The 23,382-nt window shown below is 33.5% G+C and overlaps 1 protein-coding gene across 2 annotated transcripts in view; it reads left to right on the top strand.

Annotated features, from left to right (window-relative positions):
• LRRC40 (leucine rich repeat containing 40) overlaps window positions 1–23,382 on the top strand; it is a 58,775-nt gene that overhangs the window by 17,725 nt on the left and 17,668 nt on the right. The window contains exons 5-13 of one of the 2 annotated variants that reach the window (XM_002925823.4): window positions 5,083–5,206; window positions 8,525–8,667; window positions 10,111–10,283; window positions 11,604–11,691; window positions 11,812–11,857; window positions 14,379–14,487; window positions 17,593–17,700; window positions 20,242–20,352; window positions 22,789–22,866. In XM_002925823.4, coding sequence (XP_002925869.1) covers window positions 5,083–5,206; window positions 8,525–8,667; window positions 10,111–10,283; window positions 11,604–11,691; window positions 11,812–11,857; window positions 14,379–14,487; window positions 17,593–17,700; window positions 20,242–20,352; window positions 22,789–22,866 — 980 coding nt within the window. Of the gene's footprint in view, window positions 1–5,082; window positions 5,207–8,524; window positions 8,668–10,110; window positions 10,284–11,603; window positions 11,692–11,811; window positions 11,858–14,378; window positions 14,488–17,592; window positions 17,701–20,241; window positions 20,353–21,441; window positions 22,603–22,788; window positions 22,867–23,382 lie in introns of those variants that run through there. The other variant, XM_034653684.1, reaches the window with a different exon arrangement.

Genomic DNA, 23,382 nt, shown 5'->3' with positions numbered 1-23,382 from the left:
TAATTTAAGAATAGAGTGTGGGAAGGGGCGATAAGGATGACTGTTATTCAGAGGATTTTATGGCTTTGCAAAATAGGGGAAAGGTGTCTTTAGCATATATGAATTCCCATTTCTATACCCATTCCTTCTTTATTGCCCCTGTAACTCTCCCGTCCTTTGAGTGTCCAGACAGTCCCTTTAAGGCCTGCCTTTTCTTCCCTATAAAATTTTCATTCCATCTATGTCATATCCTAAATAAAGATAACCGTAAAGCAATACAGATACTATTTTAAGAATAATGAAAATAATAGGCACTTTGCTTTGTGCTTTACATATAGCAAGATACATAGTTTTATCCCCTAATACAGATATGGAACTACGGTTTATTTAAAAAAAAAAAAGTACCTTTTCTGAAGCCATGTAACTAATAAGTAACGAATTCAGGATTTTAACATAAGTCAGTTTGGCTCCAAAGTGTGTATCCATCTTTTTTTTCTCCCATTATACCCCTGAAGGAGTAAGATTCCACTGTAGAATATTCGATCTGAAAGACTAACTAGATTAGATTAGTTGTTCTAGTATATAATCTTTACTCCACATAGTTACTTCCTCTTACGTTCTTGTTTTTTTCCCTATTACATGTTTTCAAAAACTTACTTATGTCACTTTAGTCTTAAAGTTTATTTCTCATTAAAGGGAAAATTAATTCTTTTACTTCTATTTTTTTCCTGCAAATACATCTTCCTTGATATTTCCCTCATCTGCTCTAGTGTTTGAAATCAACATACATAACTCTCCTCAACCATTCTTCAGTATCTGTCTTTGTCTTTCAATTTGATCAGATTGGAAATAAGGTTTGGAAAGTAAAAGGCATAGGTAGATAAAATGAATGGCTAAGGAAGGGGCCATGAGATTTTCTTAACAAAGTCTGATAGTAAAAGATAGCAATTGATATATAAAAAGGAAGAGTTTAGATTAGAAAGGAAGCTTAATAAATTACATTTCCTTTTTATGGGTTCCCGGATAGTCATTTGCATAATGAAAGGATAAGTCAGTTGAGAATTGTGTTCTTAAGGACTCAGTATCAAATCATAAATATTAGCAGCAGTACATGACAACATTAGAATATAGGCATATTTAATAATTTAAGCTAGTAATATTTCTTAAAGTTATATAAAAACTGCTTAGCAATGGTACTAAATAAATATTTATTGAAGAAATGACAGCGTAAATACTAATTTATGTATAATGTACTTATATTTTATATCTAATTTAATTATTAACCATAATAATTAAATGTCTAAGTTTATAGTAATTTTGTTGATTTGGGTTCTTTAAAATATCTTTTTTTTTTTTTAAAGATTTTATTTATTTATTTATTTGACAGAGATAGAGACAGCCAGTGAGAGAGGGAACACGCAGGGGAAGTGGGAGAGGAAGAAGCAGGCTCACAGCAGAGGAGCCTGACGTGGGGCTCGATCCCATAACGCCGGGATCACGCCCTGAGCCAAAGGCAGACGCTTAACCGCTGTGCCACCCAGGCGCCCCTGGGTTCTTTAAAATATCTTAAGAATTTATGAATTAATATCTTCTCTGTATCAAAAACTTTTTTATCTTAGGTTTTTTATTTTGAAATAATTTTAGACTTACAAAAACGTAAAGAGAGTACAGAGAGTTGCCATATACTCTTCACCTAGCTTTACTTAATTTGATATTTTACATACCAATGGGACATTTGAAAAACTAAGAAATTAACATTGGTACAGTATTACTAACTGCACTATAGATTTTATTAAGATTTTCCCAGCTTGGAAGCCTTTCCCTTAAGATCAGGAACACGACAAGGATGCCCACTCTCGCCACTATTATTCAACATAGTACTAGAAGTCCTTGCAACAGCAATCAGAAGACAAAAAGGGATCAAAGGTATCCAAATCGGCAAAGAAGAAGTCAAACTGTCTCTCTTTGCAGATGACATGATACTCTATATGGAAAACCCAAAGGAATCCACTCCCAAACTATTAGAAGTTATAGAACAATTCAGTAAGGTGGCAGGATACAAAATCAATGCCCAGAAATCAGTTGCATTTCTATACACGAATAACGAGACTGAAGAAAGAGAAATTAGGGAATCCATCCCATTTACAATAACACCAAAAACCATACGTTACCTTGGAATTAACTTAACCAGAGACGTAAAGGACCTATATCCTAGAAACTATAGATCACTTTTGAAAGATATTGAGGAAGACATAAAAAGATGGAAAAATATTCCATGCTCATGGATTGGAAGAATTAACATAGTTAAAATGTCCATACTACCCAGAGCAATCTACACTTTCAATGCTATCCCGATCAAAATACCGAGGACATTTTTCAAAGAACTGGAACAAATAGTCCTTAAATTTGTATGGAACCAGAAAAGGCCCCGAATCTCCAAGGAACTGTTGAAAAGGAAAAACAAAGCTGGGGGCATCACAATGCCGGATTTCGAGCTGTACTACAAAGCTGTGATCACAAAGACAGCATGGTACTGGCACAAAAACAGACACATCGACCAATGGAACAGAATAGAGAACCCAGAAATGGACCCTCGGCTCTTTGGGCAACTAATCTTTGATAAAGCAGGAAAAAACATCCGGTGGAAAAAAGACAGTCTCTTCAATAAATGGTGCTGGGAAAATTGGACAGCTACATGCAAAAGAATGAAACTTGACCACTCTCTCACACCATACACAAAAATAAACTCCAAATGGATGAAAGACCTCAATGTGAGACAGGAATCCATCAAAATTCTAGAGGAGAACATAGGCAACAACTTCTATGACATCGGCCAGAGCAACCTTTTTCACGACACATCTCCAAAGGCAAGAGAAATAAAAGATAAAATGAACTTATGGGACTTTATCAGGATAAAGAGCTTCTGCACAGCCAAGGAAACAGTCAAAAAAACTAAGAGACAGCCCACGGAATGGGAGAATATATTTGCAAAGGACACCACAGATAAAGGACTGGTATCCAAGATCTACAAAGAACTTCTCAAACTCAATACACGAGAAACAAATAAACAAATCATAAAATGGGCAGAAGATATGAACAGACACTTTTCCAATGAAGACATACAAATGGCTAACAGACACATGAAAAAATGTTCAAAATCATTAGCCATCAGGGAAATTCAAATCAAAACCACACTGAGATACCACCTTACGCCAGTTAGAATGGCAAAGATAGACAAGGCAAGAAACAACAATTGTTGGAGAGGATGTGGAGAAAGGGGATCCCTCCTACATTGTTGGTGGGAATGCAAGTTGGTACAGCCACTCTGGAAAACAGTGTGGAGGTCCCTTAAAAAGTTAAAAATTGAACTACCCTATGACCCAGCCATTGCACTACTGGGTGTTTACCCCAAAGATACAGACGTAGTAAAGAGAAGGGCCATATGCACCCCAATGTTCATAGCTGCATTGTCCACAATAGCCAAATCATGGAAGGAGCCGAGATGCCCTTCAACAGATGACTGGATTAAGAAGCTGTGGTCCATATATACAATGGAATATTACTCAGCTATCAGAAAGAACGAATTCTCAACATTTGCTGCAACATGGACGGCACTGGAGGAGATAATGCTAAGTGAAATAAGTCAAGCAGAGAAAGACAATTATCATATGATTTCTCTCATCTATGGAACATAAGAACTAGGAGGATCGGTAGGGGAAGAAAGGGATAAAGAAAAGGGGGGTAATCAGAAGGGGGAATGAAACATGAGAGACTATGGACTATGAGAAACAAACTGAAGACTTCAGAGGGGGGGGGGTGGGGGAATGGGATAGACTGGTGATGGGTAGTAAGGAGGGCACGTATTGCATGGTGCACTGGGTGTTATACGCAACTAATGAAGCATCGAACTTTGCATCGGAATCCGGGGATGTACTGTATGGTGACTAACATAATATAATAATAAAATTTAAAAAAAAAAAGATTTTCCCAGCTTTTCCACTAATGTCCTTTTTTTTTTCCCCAGGATCCAATCCAGAATACATTTCATTTAGCGTCAGTAACTTTTGATATTATGAAATATTTATTTAGTAGTAATCTGTTCATTCTTAGTGTTTAGAGTATTGGTGTTGTAGATTGTTGTTTCCTTTTGTCGATTATGATATGTTATTTTGTGTTATTTATAAATATAACCTTTATAAAAAATAGCTGATCTAGCATTTTTACCTTTTTCTATCTTCTTTATTGATTTAGAGTTACAGAATGGAACTGTTTAGTGTTAAACTAAATGAGTCTTCAGAGAACAAGTTCCCTTAAGTCATTTTTTTTTTTTTATTCATTATTGCAACTGGTCCTACCTGACAGTTTGCTGATAGCTAGTGGAGTACTTACACCTAATTCAGATGTCATAAGAATTATCTGATTGTCTTTTAAATGGAGTTTCAAGAAAAAGTTCTCTCATAACTCTTTATGTTTTAAAGAAAACAAACAGAAACAATGGCTTAAAGGAATAGACATTAATTAGGCATGCTTGAATGAAGAAAAGCAGAGTGTAAACTTCTGGACTTAGTCAAAGAGAACTTGCTGAGGTCAGCAGAAGAACCAAAGGGAATATTTTTTTCCTTAAAAATTAAAATGTCCATTTTCTCAGCTTTATATTTTTTCTTTCAAGATTTTTTCTCTCTTGTAGAGACATTTGTCATTTCATATTACAGTTTACCTGCACCGTTTGCTTTATTTATCCTAGGTACTAAATAAATATTAGATGGACAAATGGATTTTTTAAATTAAAAACATGTTGTATGATATAGCATGACTTAGTAATAACAGAAACCTTTATGTAAAGTATTTCTGAAGTCAGAATTCATTATGATTCCTTTCTGCTACATTACTGGGCACATAGTGCTCTTAAAGAATATGAAGTAATGAATGACAGACAACTTGTAAAATCGTCAGTGAATGAGGGTTACAAAACAACACCTCTGAAATAGTCTTTCTTTATGTTGCAATCTCCTCAAAATCCTGGAATCCCTTTGAGGGATCGATTATTTATTCATTTATCGATCGATTGATTGATTGATTCATTCGTTCATTCTCTTTCTAAAGGATATTTCCAACAATCGTCTTACAACTGTTCCTGCTAGTTTTTCGTCTCTCTCCAGTCTGGTGCGACTCAATCTTTCCAGTAATCAGCTGAAGAGTTTGCCAGCAGAAATAAGTGGAATGAAAAGTAAATCTTCTCTCTTTTAAAACATATATAAATGTGAAGTTGGTGCAAATTATATTTAGGAAAATAAATTTTAACATTGTTAGTTACAGGGAAGTAAAATAATAGATTTTATGTGGGTAAAGCAAATAGTAGCAAGTAGTCAGATTTTCTCCAGACCATTATTGTCTAGCTTAACTTCCTAAATAGTTACCACCAAAAGCATATTTTGGGATATCAAAAAGAGGAGAATAAAATATGATTATGAATTATGGTAAAATTATATACCTGAGATATTGATTAGGGTTTTGAGCTATGTTATCTGTTCATTCATTCAATATTCACTAAGAGGTTCTTCGCTTCTAATAGGTGATTCTACTTGTGGTTATGTTATAGCTGTAGCCTCCTCATGGTCCATAAGTAATGATGCCAGGAGATAGTCTAGTTTTGCCCAAATGGTCAATCATTTTTTTAAAAAAAAGGTTAAAATAGTGGTTCTATTGAAGTTTACCATTGAACCATCATATTTAACATATTCTAGAACTAATATTAAGGGATAAAGTAATTGAAGGCACATTTCAGTACCTTTTAAATAATTATACTTAATTAATTTAGAAATCTTGATTTAAAGGATGAAATCATTATAGTCATTTTTTTTTGTTTGTTTAAAGGCAAACTATTATTATTTCCTGGTTGATAAGCATACTGTGTGTCAGCTGTACACTATTTACCTTATCTAGTCTTTTCTGCTAATCACGTATAAGCCCTCTTCATTTTTTTAAGCCTCCCTCTTGGGGAAGTTGTAGAAGTGATTTTGTATAGCTCTTTACAGATCATTTTGAAATAAATTTGTAAAATTTTGATATTTTACTTTAGATTAATAATCTTTTGTCATTTGTAATAGGAATGTATAAGTTAAATCTTCCATAAATCGAGTTGATATTTTAGGGGAGCCTTTACTTGGGATACCAGTAATTAAGACTTTGCTTATCTTTGCCATTTTTCGTAAAGGAGTTAAAAAGTAGAGCTAAACATAAAATACGTTATCTTAATATATAAGAAGCTTGAATTTTTTTTTTCATAAATTGGGTGAACTTATCTTGAGAGATGGGAAAAGAGGGGAATAAGTAGAAAAATACTTTTAATTTATAGCAGTTTTTCCAATATACTATATAATTAATGATCAGATACTTTCTTCCTTTAGCCATGACAGTGATACTTTTGAACTATCATCAGTAGGACATTTAGTTGTTATTTCACTATTAATGACTGGGCCCCAAGAACAACATCTAACATTTGTGTGGTTCTTTGTAACTCAAATGCTCTTACATATATTGTTTTGCCATCATGAAGTTGTATTGTTAGGGGGATGTGTATTTTTTACATTTTAAAGATTCATAAACCTAGGCTTAGAAATTATATTATATATTGTAGAGCCAAAGCTTGAATCACAGCAATTCTATAAGGGCTTGAGTCCTCTTACTCCATCCCCATTGCTCTTTCCACTATACACTGCTTATATTCGCAGTCAGTGCTCTTACATGCAAACAGTTGTGAAAACTGTAGTGTCTTAACTTTTTTTTAAAATTTTTTTAAAAGATTTTATTTATTTATTTGACAGAGACAGAGACAACCAGTGAGAGAGGGAACACAAGCAGGGGGAGTGGGAGAAGAAGAAGCAGGCTCATAGCGGAGGAGCCTGATGTGGGGCTCGATCCCATAACGCCGGGATCACGCCCTGAGCCGAAGGCAGATGCTTAACTGCTGTGTCACCCAGGTGCCCCAGTGTCTTAACTTTTAAAACAAACTTTTTTTTATAGAATTTACTGGATTTGGGGTGAATCACATTGTGACATTTTTTATTTTATTTTATTTGATCCTTATTTTTAAAGATTATATTTTTTTATTTGAGAGAGAGAGAGCACAAGCAGGGGAAAAGGGAGAGGGAGCATCAGGCTCCCTGCTGAGCAGGGAGCCTGATACAGGGCTTGATCTCAGGACCCTGGGATCATGACCCAAGCTGAAGGCAGACACTTAAGGGACTGAGCCACCCAGGCGCCCAATTGTGACATTTTAAAAAATGCTCTAGCCAAATAATACATAAATTATTATAGTATTTGTTGAAAGCAGTGCTATTACATTTCTTTTGAAAAAATTATCTTCTTTAAATACTAAAAGCAACAGCCTAAGGCAATATCAGCTCAGTCTTGCATTATGTTAAAATCGATAGGCTCAAAGTACAGCAAAAAAGTTGTAAAATGTATATCACCTATTCAAACTAGGGGGTTGAGAGTGAGTTGTGGAAAATATGTGGTGGCCACCATAATGGAAGAATCTGTGATATGTTTTAGGGAGAAAGCTGCTTATTGAATCCTTAAGGGAAAGAAGACCTTTACTTTTTTCCATTTTTGTTTTCTTATATGCCTTTTTAAGAAAGAAATATCCAAGAGGTAAGAGAGATGCTGCAAGTAAGAACATCCTTCTTGAGCTATAATATGCTTTCCTGTCCGTAGTGTTAGCTAAGATGTTAGAGAAAGCATGTAATTTAAACAAAAATAGGAAAAGAAGAGAAAGACAGGGAGGGAGAAATAGGCAGTATGGATAGATGGAAGAACAGGAGGACAAATATAGAAATCCAAGGCTTTTTGACAGAAAGTCAACTTTCCTAATTTAAATACATGTATCTAAGCTATTACTAGCCAGTTACTTGACCTCCATTCATACAGCTAGTACGCATGCATGTCTTTAACTACCTTAAGCTTTTTCTTTTTAAAGATGTATAATTACTGGGGCACCTGGGTGGCTCAGTTGGTTGAGCGGTTGGCTCTTGATTTCAGCTTAGGTCATGATCTCAGGGTTGTGAGATCAAGCCCTGTGTCAGGCTCCATGCTCACTGCAGAATCTGCTTGAGATTCTCTCTCCCTCTGCTCCTCCCCCTGCTCCTGTTCTCTCTCTCTCTAAATAAATAAAATCTTTAAAAAAATAAAGATGTATAATTACTGAGGGAAATAATATCTCATAATGTGTAGTTTGTGTATTTTAGAATACCTTAACAGAGTACTGGAATATTTTGTTTTTTACCATTATAAAGATGACTTGGACTATTATTAAACATCATTTTTAATGTCATATCTCTTTAATTATAATTAAATATGAAAGCAATCTCAGTTTATGTTTATTTCATTCAGTGATATTCTAGGATTCTTAATTAGCAGTATACAATGGCATGGGTTTGTAATTCTTCATGATGATATACACGTTCTTTGAATGTATATACAATTATAGACCGATATTTTTCTCTTTATTAAAATATTTTTGTTTTTCACTTACTATGTATTACAGGATTAAAGCATTTGGATTGTAATTCAAATCTCTTAGAAGCTGTACCTCCTGAATTGGCTAACATGGAATCACTAGAATTGCTTTATTTGCGGAGGAATAAATTACGTTTTCTACCAGAATTTCCTTCTTGTAGATTATTAAAGGTAATATTTAGATGATTATTAAACTATATATTATCCAAAAGTTAATTATGAAAATGAAATTTTTAATCTTGCTTTACATTGGAAATATGTATTAGTTATAAATGCTATGTTTTTCCTATATTTTTCAGAATTTTAGTCTCGCTAAATACGTTAATGGTATTGTTAGTAGTACATTTTTTTTTAAGAAGCTTGTAAATTTTTTTTAAAGATTTTTATTATTTGAGAGAGAGAGAACGAGCAGTGGGGAGGGGCAGAGGGAGGGAAGGAGGGAGGGGGAGAGAGAGAGATAGAGAGAAGCAGACTCCCCACTGAGCAGGGAGCTCGATGCAGGGCTTGATCCCAGGACCCTGGGATCATGACCTGAACTGAAGGCAGATGCTTAACTGACTGAGTCACCCAGGTGTCCCAGCAGATTTTTTTTTTTAAAGAAATAATCAACTTAAATATAGGAATTTGTCCATTTCATCTGGGGAGTAGTATATAATTGGAAGAGTAGATGATGAGGCGACATAGTAAGGTGGAGTCATACTGTAGGACACCTGGAGTACTAGGAGGGAGTATGTATCTAATTCTGTTAGTTGCCACCTCTCATGTTTACTTTATCATAATTGAGTCTGTTTAAAATTAATTTATTTCTTTTGGTTTTAAGTATATAGCATTAACATTGTCTTAAATTTGCCATGCTTTGTTTTCCTTCATGTATACTTCTATCTATTAGAGTTAAAAGGGCTTCTCTTAAACAGAATGGTGACAGTGATAAAAGGAACTGAAAAAGTTATTTAGTTAAACATTAGTTATATATGATAATTATAGATTCTGTTAATGGGAAATCACTATATTTTATAATCACTAATGAGGGGCACCTGGGTGGCTCAGTTAAGTGTCTGACTCTTGGTTTCCGCTCAGGTCATGATCTCAGGGTTGTGAAATGGAGCCCTGTATAGGGCTCCCCGCAGAGCATGGAGTCTGCTGGAGATTCTCTCTTTCCCTCTGCCTCTGACCTCACTCGCTCTCTCTAAAATAAATCTTTTAAAACAACTAACCACTAGTGAAAATGTTGAATAACAACAAACTGTTTATAACTTTTTATGGCTTATTTTAAAAGTTAAAATTTTTTATCGGTATAGTTCTTAGATTTGTATTTTTATTAATTCTATAAATGTAACTACTAAATCATTTCTGTGCTTTGGTTTGTAAACTTGGAACTTTCTGACAGATTAAATCTTTAATTATTTTTAAATTATCAGAAAATCCTTGAAAATCTTGTTTTACCCTTTTTAGCTGTAAGACAGCTTACTTGTAATTGAAAACTTAAGCACCTTAGTAATTAGAAACTTACTTTTTTTCATGTGTTTTTCAGTGATTTGAAATTTCAATTTTATTTTTATTATCTAACATAAAATTGAATACAGAAATACATACGATTCATCTTTGGTTTTGTAGGAATTATATGTAGGTGAAAACCAGATTGAAATATTAGGACCAGAACATCTTAAGCATCTGAATTCTATCCTTGTGCTAGACCTGCGGGATAATAAGTTAAAATCTGTTCCAGATGAAATTACACTACTACAGTCTTTGGAAAGGCTTGACCTAAGTAACAATGATATTAGTAGGTAAGTTTAAAGATCAAAGGAATAAGAAATCATACCGGTATTTGCTTATAATTCATAAGTTAATAAGATTTGTAAAGAACATGTAGAGATCTTTTTTTCTCAATTGAATTCACTAAATATTTATTGAACAAGTATCATTGCAGACCTACAAAGAATGGTTAGATTTGGTCCTTGGCAGCAAGCTTAAAACACTAATAGAATCAGATATATTTATAAGTTACTCTAATCCACTTAGAACATAAAAAGAAGTCAGGGTTTTTATCTGTTTTGTTCACTGCTCTAACTCCTAGATCAGTGTCTGGGTATACAGAAAGTACCTGATAAATATTTGTTAAATTTATTAAACAAATGTAAAGCCATGGGAGAGATACAAAATTGCTTTGAAGACTTAAAGGAAATATAGGAATCAGCAATTTATTGAGAGGAATAGGGCAGATTTTGTAGAGGAAGAAACCTTTTTAGATGATCTTTAGGACTGGGACTAGGGTGAGGCAGGTTAAGTGCCTAGAGCACAGAATTTAAGAGCATACTAACCTTCAGGGTCATGCCTCACTCTCGTCCCACCATATGATCTTTAAAGGATGACCATGATTTTCAAGTCCACAGGTAAGGTGGTGAAAATGATTGACTTGATGGGACAAAACTGCACAAAGAAAACCTTCAGGAAATTATAGGGGTATATTGAGAGAACAGCAAGGAATCAAGTTGACCTGGTAAATAGGGTACAATTAGGGAGATTGTGACAATTTAGGGCTTGAAAGGTAAATTGGGGCCATATAGAATAGGTCCTTAAAATGCCTGTGAAGAGTAAGTTTTCATTCATTAAGAGATGGGGAGCTACTGAAAGATAAAGAACAGAAGCAATTTGATTATAATCTCATTAAAAAATTAATTGGTATTGGGGGTTGATTACAATATTTGTGAGCTAGGAGTGCTTTTGTCTGTGGGAAATAATATGAGATTATTAGGGAAGAATTTCATTTGCTTACTTGAAGGACAAAATTGAAACATTTAGTATCCTTGAGTAATGGCTATCTTGAATCACTGATTCATTCAAATTTACGTTCTACAGTTTTTTGTAGCTCACATTTTTTGCAGTCACAATATAACAATTTCAAGACAAGTCTGTTTTTTCTTTTACATGTTCAGCATTTATTTCAAAGGGAGATATTTTAGGCCTATGTTAACTGAGCTCTCTTTTTGACACTATTCTATGATACATAGTTTGTCATATGTTGTTAGTTTTATAGTCTACCAACTATTGGTTGAATTATACTTACTCTTCATGTTTTCCCTGAAATCATTCTAATCTTTTTGTAGTCTACCATGTTCGTTGGGAAAACTTCATTTGAAATTTCTGGCACTAGAAGGAAATCCTTTGAGAACCATACGAAGAGAAATTATAAATGTAAGCATATTTAGAATTCAGTTCTGGTTTTTAAATTTGAAAATTCAGACATGCATGTTGATCTATGAAACTGCAAGGTGTATGTCTTGGTCAATATGTGTCTTTTCTCCACCTTCTCAGAAAGGAACCCAAGAAGTCTTAAAATATCTGCGAAGTAAGATTAAAGGTACTTTTCTATTTTTCCCTATATTTTGGAGGATAATATGAAAGGTGGTGAAGTGCTAACAGTACATAAATTTACATGTATTTTGGGTGTAAATAATTAGAGGAAATGGTCCCTATCAGGTACGGTTCTAATTATGAATCCACACAGGTCATAAATACGCTGAAGTTATAAAAACATCCTTAAATTCACGATAGTAATATTTTATCCTTAATTTCTTTGATTTCTGTTACAGTGTATCAATTGGAAAATATAGCAAAGATTCAATAGCATCCTAGTGCTTTAACTGTAAAAAAAAGAGCAAAACTTAACTTTTATGTACAGTATATGAATTCTGTGGCCTGGGAAGTATATTAATAGTTATTTGAATATCCACTTCATGCATAGTTTTGCTAAGTATAAAGATAAAACACATTTTTCAGGATATGTTAATTTAGCATGAATGTGCACTGAAAGAGAAAATGATACTATACATTTAATTTTTAATGCTTCACTAAAATTGTACTATATCCCAATTTTTATTTTATGTATATCATTGAAGGATACACTAGACTAATAAAAAAAAAGCTATACTAGCATATCACTGCGTAACAAACACTGTACAACTTAGTGGCTAAAAACAGCAACTGTTAATTTAGCTCATGACTGTTGGTTATGCACAGCCTAACCTAGCACCATATTGCTGGTCAGTGTATGTTAAATGAATAAGATAATTATATACTTCAGCAATTTCCATTTTCCACCTTTACCTTCAAATAAATTAACCTAATTTTCTAAGACTCTTATTTCCTGCCAATCAGGGAGTTTCCTTTGTTTTCCAGGTATGCTTTCTCCTCCAGAAAAATGTAATAATTTTGATATGAGTCAGTCAGAAGTCATATCAGAATAATCAAAAAAAATTTTAAAGACTTAATTTTTTTAGAGTAATTTTAGGTTTACAACAAAATTGAGAGGAAGGTACAGATATTTCCCATATATTCTCTTTAGTTATTGTGCATTTCTTGTAATCCCACATAAATTTTAGAATCAGTTTGTTGATTTCTACAAAGAAGTCAGCTGGGATTCTGATAGGGATTACATTGAATCTGTAGATCAATTTAGGGAGTATTGCCATCTCAGGTTTTGTAATTAAAAAGTCAGTAAATGTACCTGGTAAAAAAATTCAACCAATATACAAGGATATATAGTGAAAAGAAAATCTATCTCTTGTGTAGTTCCCTCCCAAGGGATAATAGGCACCCTCTTTCATTTTTCTTGATGCTGATTATTAAAAGTAGCTCTTTGGAAAGTGTTGAGAATACCCTATCTCAGTATGTTGTCATGCTCGTATGCACGTATATTTAAAAAATAATGCTGGGTTTTGTTGCTGGTTTGATGTTGCCTATCTGCTGATGTAATTTGGCAATATATATTCCATATTTTTTAAAGTGACATAACCAAAATGCTAGGATATTTCTAAATACCAAAGCATTTACTTGATACTAATAAATATCTTGATGTCTTTTATTTCTATTCGATACTTTTATTCTGTGCTCTTTCTACGAACAAAATATCCATATGTTATTTGCATAAGAAATACTAGCTCAATGATCATTGATTAGTGAATTATTGATGAGCTCCATGCAAGAGAAATATACTTCATAGTTTTCAACAAATGTTCATTAAATGCCTCTGGGCTGAAGCAAGAACAGAGATACTACTAATTGTTTTATGTTCTTTTGGTATGCCTTATGCTCTTAACATATGATGAATGCCAGGACTGTTTCAGTTTTTTCACATTGTTAAAAATTAGTTGTCTTATTTTATTTCTGTCTAGATGGCTTGCAGTCTCTTTTGCCAAAAAGTCACAAAGCCATTTCTTTTTGATGTGTATGCTTTTTGTTTGTGTTGTTCATTATATCGTACAATGGGAGTGTTAAGTCTTTGGAGACTAGTGAGGGGGTTAATTGTGTGTGAGTATGCATGTATGTTAGGAAATATCTATTGAAAATAAGGTCTTGCATTTGCTGAAAAAAAGCCTCAACATAAGTAATGTACGAAAAGCTTACTCGATTATGTAAATCCCCAGGTTTCAAGTGATTGAGGATAATCAGTTTCCGTATGTCCTAAGTCAGAAGATAGGTATATGCCTATTTGGTAGACATTTATGGGAAGTGGTATTTTTCCTTTGTCAACACATTCCTTCTAATACACCATATTATTTTTCTTAAGAGGAAGGATTAGTGTCGTTTCTTCTGCGAGATTGTAGTTATTTTTTGAAGGTTCTTTCCTACTCCTAAATTTTCTGTAGGATTTATTAAAAGATTTTGAAGCCATATTATAGTAATTTCATCTAATTTCTATTAATTAAATATTAAATTCTAGACCTAGATTTGAGTTATTAGAAATAAAGTATATGACTAAAGACATTCTTACTAATAATATCTAGAAATCATATATATCATTTTTATATACTTTCAAGAATTTAAAAATGATTTTATAGTATAGTATAAATATTGGTTTCATATAACTTTTCTCTTGCCAGATGATGGACCTAGCCCAAGTGATTCTGTTATTGGGACTGCCATGACACTACCAAGTGAATCCAGAGTCAATGTACATGCTATCATCACATTAAAAATATTAGACTATAGGTATGTAATTTTCTTAAACACTGCAGAATATATAGGAAACTTTGAGAAATAATCCTTCAGATAAAAGGAAATTTGGTGAGGAAGAATTCTTCAGAGTGTATTAGTAGAGTAGTAGCAATTGCAAAAACAGTGATGAGATAAAAGCATATTAAAAGTACAGTGAACTTAAATACCATTCCTTCAGTGATTTGTGTTTACTATGTTTAAGAGATACATGTTTCTTAATATTGACATTTTTATAATAAAGAACATTTTATTATTATAAAAAATAGGAGTGACTATATTGGTTGGTAATAAAATTGCTTTAGTAACCAGCATCAAGAGAGGATTTTATTAGTCTCTATTTAGTTAATGAGTTAAAGGGAGAGTCTCTATTTAGTTAATTAGTTAAAGGGAGAGTTTCTATTAGTAAATAAGAAATTAGTATAATTTAGTTAACGAAGACCTTAAGCAGGAAAAGCTAGAGAGGTTGTATCCCATTAATACATTTAAGCCAAATAATATGCCATAATATTATGCTGTATTACATATGTATTAAACCTGGAACAATTGCAATATTGGTATGTAAATTGGGGCAAAAGCCAAAAAATGTTTATAATATGGAAGTGTATTTGATTGGGGAAAGAAGATAACCCATGCAAAGGTTAAGTATTCTTTCAGTACTATCTAAGGCAACAATGATAAAATTAAGCAATACTCCTACAGTGATTAGCTCATGTCTGGATATGGTAATGAAAATACAGAAGGATACAGACTGAAGTTCAAGTCAGGTGACCAGAGTTATTCAGTTATCTAACAGTAAGCATTAGTGTCTGACCTCTTTTCCATAATGTGTCAGTAGGAATCACCTTCTCAGAGGTCAGGATACAGTTTCTGTCTCAGATCTGTTGTTTCATTCACACTGTTTCCACCTTTAGTCTGACACTTTGATGTATGTAGAAATCCCTACTCTAAGCCAACTTCCTTCTTTGATACTGGAACACAAGATAGTACTCTTCCATACTTATATTTGTATCCCTCTTTTCTCATAGCATAGCATGGCAGCTTAGCATGTCTTCTCTTTCGCATAATATACCCATTTATTCAGTAGATGTTTTTGGAGCCTACTAGGTTTCAAATCCAATGCGAGGTGTCATAATACACTGAATGATGATGAGACAGACTTGATTCCTGCCTTAGAATTTTTTTCTCCGCCTTCATTCCCTCGACCCTGAATGGATACAATTTATTGAGTCTATTCTATGCTGGGCACTGTACTAGGTATTTTACATGTGCTGTTGCCTTTAATCTCCCAAACAATCTATAAAGTATTATTAATACAATTTTGAGATAATCATTCCCACTTTTTTAAGTCACAGATATAACAAAAGTGTTTTAAAGATAGCATTGAAGACCATACGTCTTAGATTGTTTTGATTCTAAATTTATTGTAATTTGTTTTCCTCAGACTTTAATTGAGAAGGAGAATTCCATTTAAAATATAAATGAATTCCCTATATCAAGGCATAAATGCCTTCAACTAAATATTTTTTAAAAGAGTGTGAGTCTTCAGTGTTTGATTACAATAAATTAGTTCCCCATGATTTGAGCATTTCTGATTAAAAAGATAAAAATGCTACATTTGTACAATAGAAAATAGGGCCCTACAGCAGAAGTAGAAGGCATAAAAACTGTGAAATTTAGGCTGTCTTTTTACCTATCTGTATTACAATGCCTTTCTTACCGGGTTCTCTATATTGGACATGATTATTACAAATAATTGTTTTCATTTTCATAAAGTCATTGATTTCGCATTCCATCAACAGTATTTTTTTTTTTTTAAAGATTTTATTTATTTATTTGACAGAGATAGAGACAGCCAGCGAGAGAGGGAACACAAGCAGGGGGAGTGGGAGAGGAAGAAGCAGGCTCATAGCAGAGGAGCCTGATGTGGGGCTCGATCCCATAACTCCAGGATCACGCCCTGAGCCGAAGGCAGACGCTTAACCGCTGTGCCACCCAGGCGCCCCCATCAACAGTATTTTTAAGTGGATGATGTATTAGGCATTGAAAATTGTAAAAGAAGAACATGAGGACAAATGGCTAATTGTAACATTAACAAATTGTTAAATCTGCAAATGTCGGAGTACTACTCTACTTTCATTTAAGATTAAATGTGTACTTTATTGAAAATTTTATTGAAAAGGAAATTTATTTACATTTATATTTGCAAAAGCTCTGACCCACATAACAATGAATAACTTCAGATTCTAATTTCACAGAACTGAGGTTAAGAGAAAGTGAAGTGAATTTTAAAAAGCTCCTTAATGGTAAGATCAGGAAGAGTTTAGTCTAAGGCCACTACCCTGTCTACCTTGTCACATGCTAAAGGAGAGAGAAATTGGCTTAGGTTATGAGAAACAGTTTAGTATAATGTTGAACTTTATTTTTAAATTTTTATTTATTTTTTTTAAAGATTTTATTTATTTATTTGACAGAGAGAGAGCACAAGCAGGGGGACCAGCAGAGAGAGAGGGATAAAGAAGCAGGCTCCCTGCTGAGCAGAGAGCCCAGCCTGGGACTCAACCCTGGGATCATGTCCTGAGCCGAAGGCAGAGGCTTAACTGACTGAATCATCCAGGCACCCCAGTGTTGAACTTTTAAAAATGATTGTTACCTTGCAGTTAACTACATAGCTACATAAAGTTGGCAGATAATCCCTGTTAGAAAAGGGATGACAGCAGTTTTAAAATTATAGATTTAGTTCTATTCTAAGGTAGAAGAATCCACTTGCTAATTATTATCCATTTACTATATGATTTCTAAACATCTTGGACTCTGAAGATGTATGTGGTTTTATTCACATTGAGTGTGTGAATGCTCAGAAAATATGGTACAGTATATTGTGATATGATTTGTTGTCTGAATTCTTAATGGTTAATATTTTGTGAGTTTGTAGGTTTTTGTGGCATTCTTTATAAAGAACTTCAAAGTGTTCTTCAGAAGCAACTGCCTTGTTGCCTTGAAAACTCATAAAATCTTTAAGAACCTTTAAAAGTGAAAAGTAATAATCATATCTTTCTATACTACTAAGGATGATGTATTTTTAAACCATTTTTCATTTAGTGGTAAACAAACAACTTTAATTCCTGATGAAGTATTTGATGCAGTAAAAGGCAACATTATCACTTCTGTTAACTTCAGTAAGAATCAGCTTTGTGAAATACCTAAAAGGTGAGAATTGTTCATGATATCATTTCTGTTAAGTTGTGAGTCATTCTCTAAGTTATGTTTGCATCTCAGTGGCAAGAATAATTATTTTTCACGGTTTTTTAATTTGAAAGTATATGCAGATTTTTTTTCATTGATATTTGGGGCATTTAGCAAAATTCATCTAAGTCTTTTCTGAGACATATTAACATCAGTTCTGAGAGGTATATAAGTTTTTTAAAATTTGATTTTCTTTTACATCTTAAACATGGAAAATGGGTATTAGAATTACTAAAAATATAGATTACTTTTTCCATGTAATGAAATATTAGAGGAAAAGTTTAAAGACACCATCCAAAGCCAGGTCCACGTGGATTAATAGGAATTTTTATTTTGGGCTTTGCCAAGCCACTGAATTTTTCACTGATAGTACAAGCAATAAAAAACAGATAATTCTGTTAATATTTTCCTCCCAGAAAAGGATTCTTTACTATCAAATATTAGAAGTCATGTGCATTGTCTTGTACTGTTCAGTATGTCTTTGTTGATACTAGTTACAGCAAAATCTTGAGGTTATGAGAGAAAATTAGTTTAGCATAATATTGAACTTTTAAAATGATTGTTATCTTGCAGTAAACTATAAACCCAAAGAAAGTTGACAAATAACCTTGCAATTAAAACAACAGTATGGGAAACAGAGTCGGGTAATGGTAAAGAACTTGGACAATGGAGTCAATTGCATGTATCTGTATCCCAGATCTATGAGGTGTGTGGCTTTGGACAGGTTAACTAGCTGCTCTTAGTTTCCCTACCCATGAAGTAAAGATAATAAAGTACCTATTTTATAAGAATTAAATTAAATGACATAATCCACACAAAACATTTAACCAATGCCTAGCACTTAGCACTTAAATACTTAAAAAAAATAAAAAAGGTGATTGGGAAAATAAAATGGCTTTCATCTGACCGTCAAAAACATTTTTTAGATGTTTAAAATATTTAAACAGTCAGACAAACTTTAACTTGCTTTCTGTTTTGCAGGGCAGTTTGGAGAATATCGATCTAAAAGTAAATTAACCTTGAGATTCCATAGCAAAAGGAGATCTAGTTCATCTCCTCCTCTCTTGTTTAAAGGGCTCTGAGGGTACTTGACAGAAGAACTGAGCAGTTAGATTTGCTCTCAGGATGAGTTTGCCTTGGGGATCCTGGATCAAAACTGGGAATGAAGATGGAAGGAGTTAAAACACATCACCTTATTCCTTATTTCTCATTTTACCTCACAGTCTGGTAATTCATATGCAAAACAATAGATTATTCTGTTACCTCTATTATTTCATCATATTTTTGGCAATTTAGAGGGCCAAAGAAGAAAGGTAGTAAAGACATACCTTGAAGAAAGGTAGTAAAGACATACCTTGATCTAGAGAGTTTCTGAATCATTTTCCTCTTTCGTAAATTTTTATTTCGCAAGTCATACTTTTCACTGTATTATTTCCTGATTGTGAAAATAATACTTATTCATAAAATTTTGGACAAAATGAAGGGACAGATCATTTGTGGTCCCATCACTATTCTATTCATGGCATGTTTTATTTCAGGCTCTTTTCCATTTAGAATTATATATACAATTTGTATCTTAACTGGTTTGTCATAAGTGTTTTCCTATGTTGTAAACAATACTTTTAAAATCTATTTATATACTATAAAGTTGATTATGGCAATAAATAAAACAAAACATACTGTTTCTTTAGACCAGATTTCCAGAAGAATTACATATACATATATCCAAAAACTTCCCAAAAAAGTCTTATCAGTTACATATCCAAACTTATCTTTCTTTAGCATAGCAGTTGACGTTCTTTCTTTCATATAGTTTCATTTCTTGGCAAATCATATCTTATCTAACATTTCTTGTTCTTATAGTTAATAACATGCTTTAAAATTACTAAAGTTGATTAGGCTTTCTTAGAAATATTTAAGTCTTTCTTTTGACTTAAGTTTCTTAGTCGTGACACTTACCAAACCTAGGAATTAACTTAATGTTTTCTTGCAGTCATGATTAATATAATGATAATTTGGACAAAAAATACTATACTTTAAAAATGTTGACATATCATAGTTAAAAAACATTGTGAAGTACTCAGATACAGAGAATATTGTAATTATGCAGCCTAAAAGAAAATGACTATGTTAAAGAATACAAACTGATTGAAATTTTTGTGAGAAAAAAGTTACAGAAAATCTTACTTAGCAAAAATAATATAGGACTTTTCCTCCTATGCTTTACCTGTAGTTTTGAAGTTCTGACAGTGAATTCAAGAGCTAACATTTTAAAGATTTTTTTTTTTAATTTATTTATAAGACAGAGATAGAGACAGCCAGCGCGAGAGAGGGAACACAAGCAGGGGGAGTGGGAGAGGAAGAAGCAGGCTCATAGCAGAGGAGCCTGACGTGGGGCTCGATCCCATAACGCCGGGATCACGCCCTGAGCCGAAGGCAGACGCTTAACCGCTCTGCCACCCAGGCGCCCCAAGAGCTAACATTTTAAAATTATTTTTGTTTCAGGATTGTGGAACTGAAGGAAATGGTTTCTGATGTCAATCTCAGTTTTAATAAGCTTTCCTTTATATCCTTGGAATTATGTATGCTTCAAAAATTGACTTTTTTAGATCTCAGGTATGTATTGATTTTATTCCTTCACTTTTTCATTATAACTTGTCTTTGAGTTTTGCCTAACATTTGCTCTTTCCCTCATATTTCCTAAGTAAGTGTGGGAATTGGCTCATTAGTTTATTAATTATGTTTTAGGACAAATCTAAAATTAAGCATTTAGGAAATATTTTAATCAAATATCTATCATTTGTAGGCAGTTGATAAGTTAAATTAAATAATTATTTAAAATATTAGAAAATATTAACATATTCTTTAAATTCATGCTTAAGCAAAACTACAAATAACCCATGGAAAGTGTTTGTTTCCTGTTTTTCCTTTTCTGAAAGTAAATAGCATAAAACTGTCAAAATCCTGTGCTGGCACAGCAGCTAGCATGGCTTCTCTTAAAAAGAGCCTGTTTGGTTTCAAAATATTATAGTAAATATTCAAGGCCAGAAAGAAAAAAAAGACCACCATGAGTGGCAACAAAAGGAAAGAAACTAAGTCTCTGCAAAGGTAATAGGAAGTTTAATTTAAATATGTCCTAAGTTGAAGTGACAGGATCAGAATTGCCACAGTTCATTGAGGGTAATAGTAAATGACTCAGAGGTAGATAGTCAAATATTTATTTGTTTGGGCTTTAAGTTTTTATTTGTAAGCTATAGTTCTATTATCTGCGCTTCCTACTCATATATAATTACCAGATGTGCTTTTAGTTTATTTAAGTTGTAGCTCCTCTTGCTGTGCTCAAGCAATAGGTAAGTAACAATAAGCTGTTATATCCGTTTGAGGATTTATTCTGCCTATAGAGACTTTTTTTTTGGCTTATGGGATTAAATCAAATCTAATACTCTGCTCCTATTAAATGTAGACTTACTTCTGTTTTGGGATGGCAATTACCCTGGCAAAGCAGTGTAAAACCACATTGTAGTTCAGTATTAATGGAGTAAAGAGAATGAATTCATGTACTTACTACTGCTCTTTATTTTTATCCCAATTTTCAGTGTGTTTGTGTGTGTGCGCCTTTGTCTATACCTTTAAGTTTCTAATGAAATGACTGATACACACTTTTATTTTATTTATTTTATTTTATTTTTTTAATTTACTTGACAGAGTGCGAGAGAGCACAGTAAGGGGAGCAGCAGAGGGAGAGGGAGAAGCAGGCTCCCCGCCCAGCAGAGAGGCCGATGTGGGGCTTCATTCCAGGACCCTGGGACCATGACCTGAGCCAAAGGCAGTCACTTAACCGACTGAGCCAGCCAGGCGCCCCTAACGTACACTTTTATATCTGGTATCAGTAGGTATATAAGACCCTAGGAAAAGGATAGAAACTAGCAGTAGGTTATTTGGTACAACTTAATAAAGATAATAACAGGAGAAAAGTACAGAGAAAAGAAAAAAGACCATAGTTGTAGAAAGTATGACTTAACATATTATTAGGCTTGACTTCTGAACACAAAGAAATTTAGAGAAAATTACCCAGTTGTAATAGGTAGCCATCTAGTTGGATATAATTTTCTCACAAATATTTTCTATTATAAGTAATTATATAGGCTCTAGAATCCATCTGCCTTCCTGTTGTTAACCTTTCTTTTAACATTGTTCCCAGATCCTTCTAATAATAAATGAGATTCTGTTTACTGCCATGCTTTGTTCTCAGATTCTTAAAAAATATATGCATTGTGCAAATTGAAATTGTAAACTTAGAGTAGAAATAGACTTCTTAATACCTATGTAGTAGAAAGCCCCAAATTTCTAAATGTATAGAATTTCATCACTTCCTGTTTCATTTTCTTTCATAAAATTGTACAGTTCTGCGTAGAGTAGAATTTCGTGTCTGTATGCAAGATACGTGTATTAAACACCAATCGAATATTTGTGGACTCAAATAATGTGGTATTTACAGGCATGATCTCAAGGGCCCTCTCTGTGAGAAGTATTGCTGAGATCAGTTTGAAGGAGATAAGTGATTAGTTTACAGTGTTTGCCCTGTTAAAATATATTATTAAAGATCCCAGTTTTATCAGTTGGTTGCATATTGGTGTTAGGATTTGGCACACTAATCAAATACCTGAGGCAGCTGACTGATTCAGAATTCTCGGGACTCAGCCTTAATGAGATTAGATCAAAGACTGACAAACCGAGCTACATAATTTTTTGTCTGATCAACACTTTGTTTTTTTTAAAGATTTATTTATTTTGAGAGAGAGGGCATGCATCAGAGAGAGAGAGCATGAGCAGAGGGGAGGGGCAGAGGGAGAGGGAGAAGCAGACTTCCCGCTAAGCAGGGAGCCTGATGTGATGTGGCACTCAATCCCAGGAGCCCGAGATCATGACCTGAGCTGAAGGCAAATGTTTAACCAACTGAGCCACCCAGGCACCCTGATCAACACTTTAATTATAAATTAAATTTGTACAAATTTTCAAACTTTGTAAATCATCTTTTTCTTTGCAATTTAGGAACAATTTTTTAAATTCTTTGCCTGAAGAAATGGAATCGCTGATTAAACTACAAACAATTAATCTTTCCTTTAACAGGTGAGAGACAGAACAGACTAATCTGTGACTAAAGATTTTTATGTGGAGAATTTGTAGGTCTTAGAGAATACACCTAAAAGAGCCAAATAAAACGGCCTCACGTGTTTATTTAAATATTCAAGTTTATTTTCACCTTATTCTACTTAAAATTGAAAGTGATACTGCTTTCTTAGAATTTTCACAGCTGATGTCTAGTAGGAATTATTATTTACAGATACGTAAATAATAATTATAATTGCTATAGTGAAAATGCAGTGCATGGGTAAAGGTGTTTCCTGAGATTGCCTGAAGGCAGAGGAGATGGCATTGAAACTGAGACTTAAAAATTAGACATCAGCCAGACACACAGGGATAGGCATCCCGTGTGGAGCAAATGGCACGTACTAAGGCACAAACATATGAGAACAGTGTGTTTGGGACACTTTAAGAAGTCTGATAGGGCTCGGGCCATAAAGTGAGGAGATAGAGGAGTAGAAATAACAAATGAAGTTGAGCATGGGAGCAGTACCACGTCCT

Source organism: Ailuropoda melanoleuca, chromosome 2 (genome assembly GCF_002007445.2).
Source record: "Ailuropoda melanoleuca isolate Jingjing chromosome 2, ASM200744v2, whole genome shotgun sequence".
Taxonomy (NCBI): Eukaryota; Metazoa; Chordata; class Mammalia; order Carnivora; family Ursidae; genus Ailuropoda; species Ailuropoda melanoleuca.
Note: the sequence above shows the minus strand (reverse complement) of the source record. Positions and strands in the feature narration are given on the sequence as shown.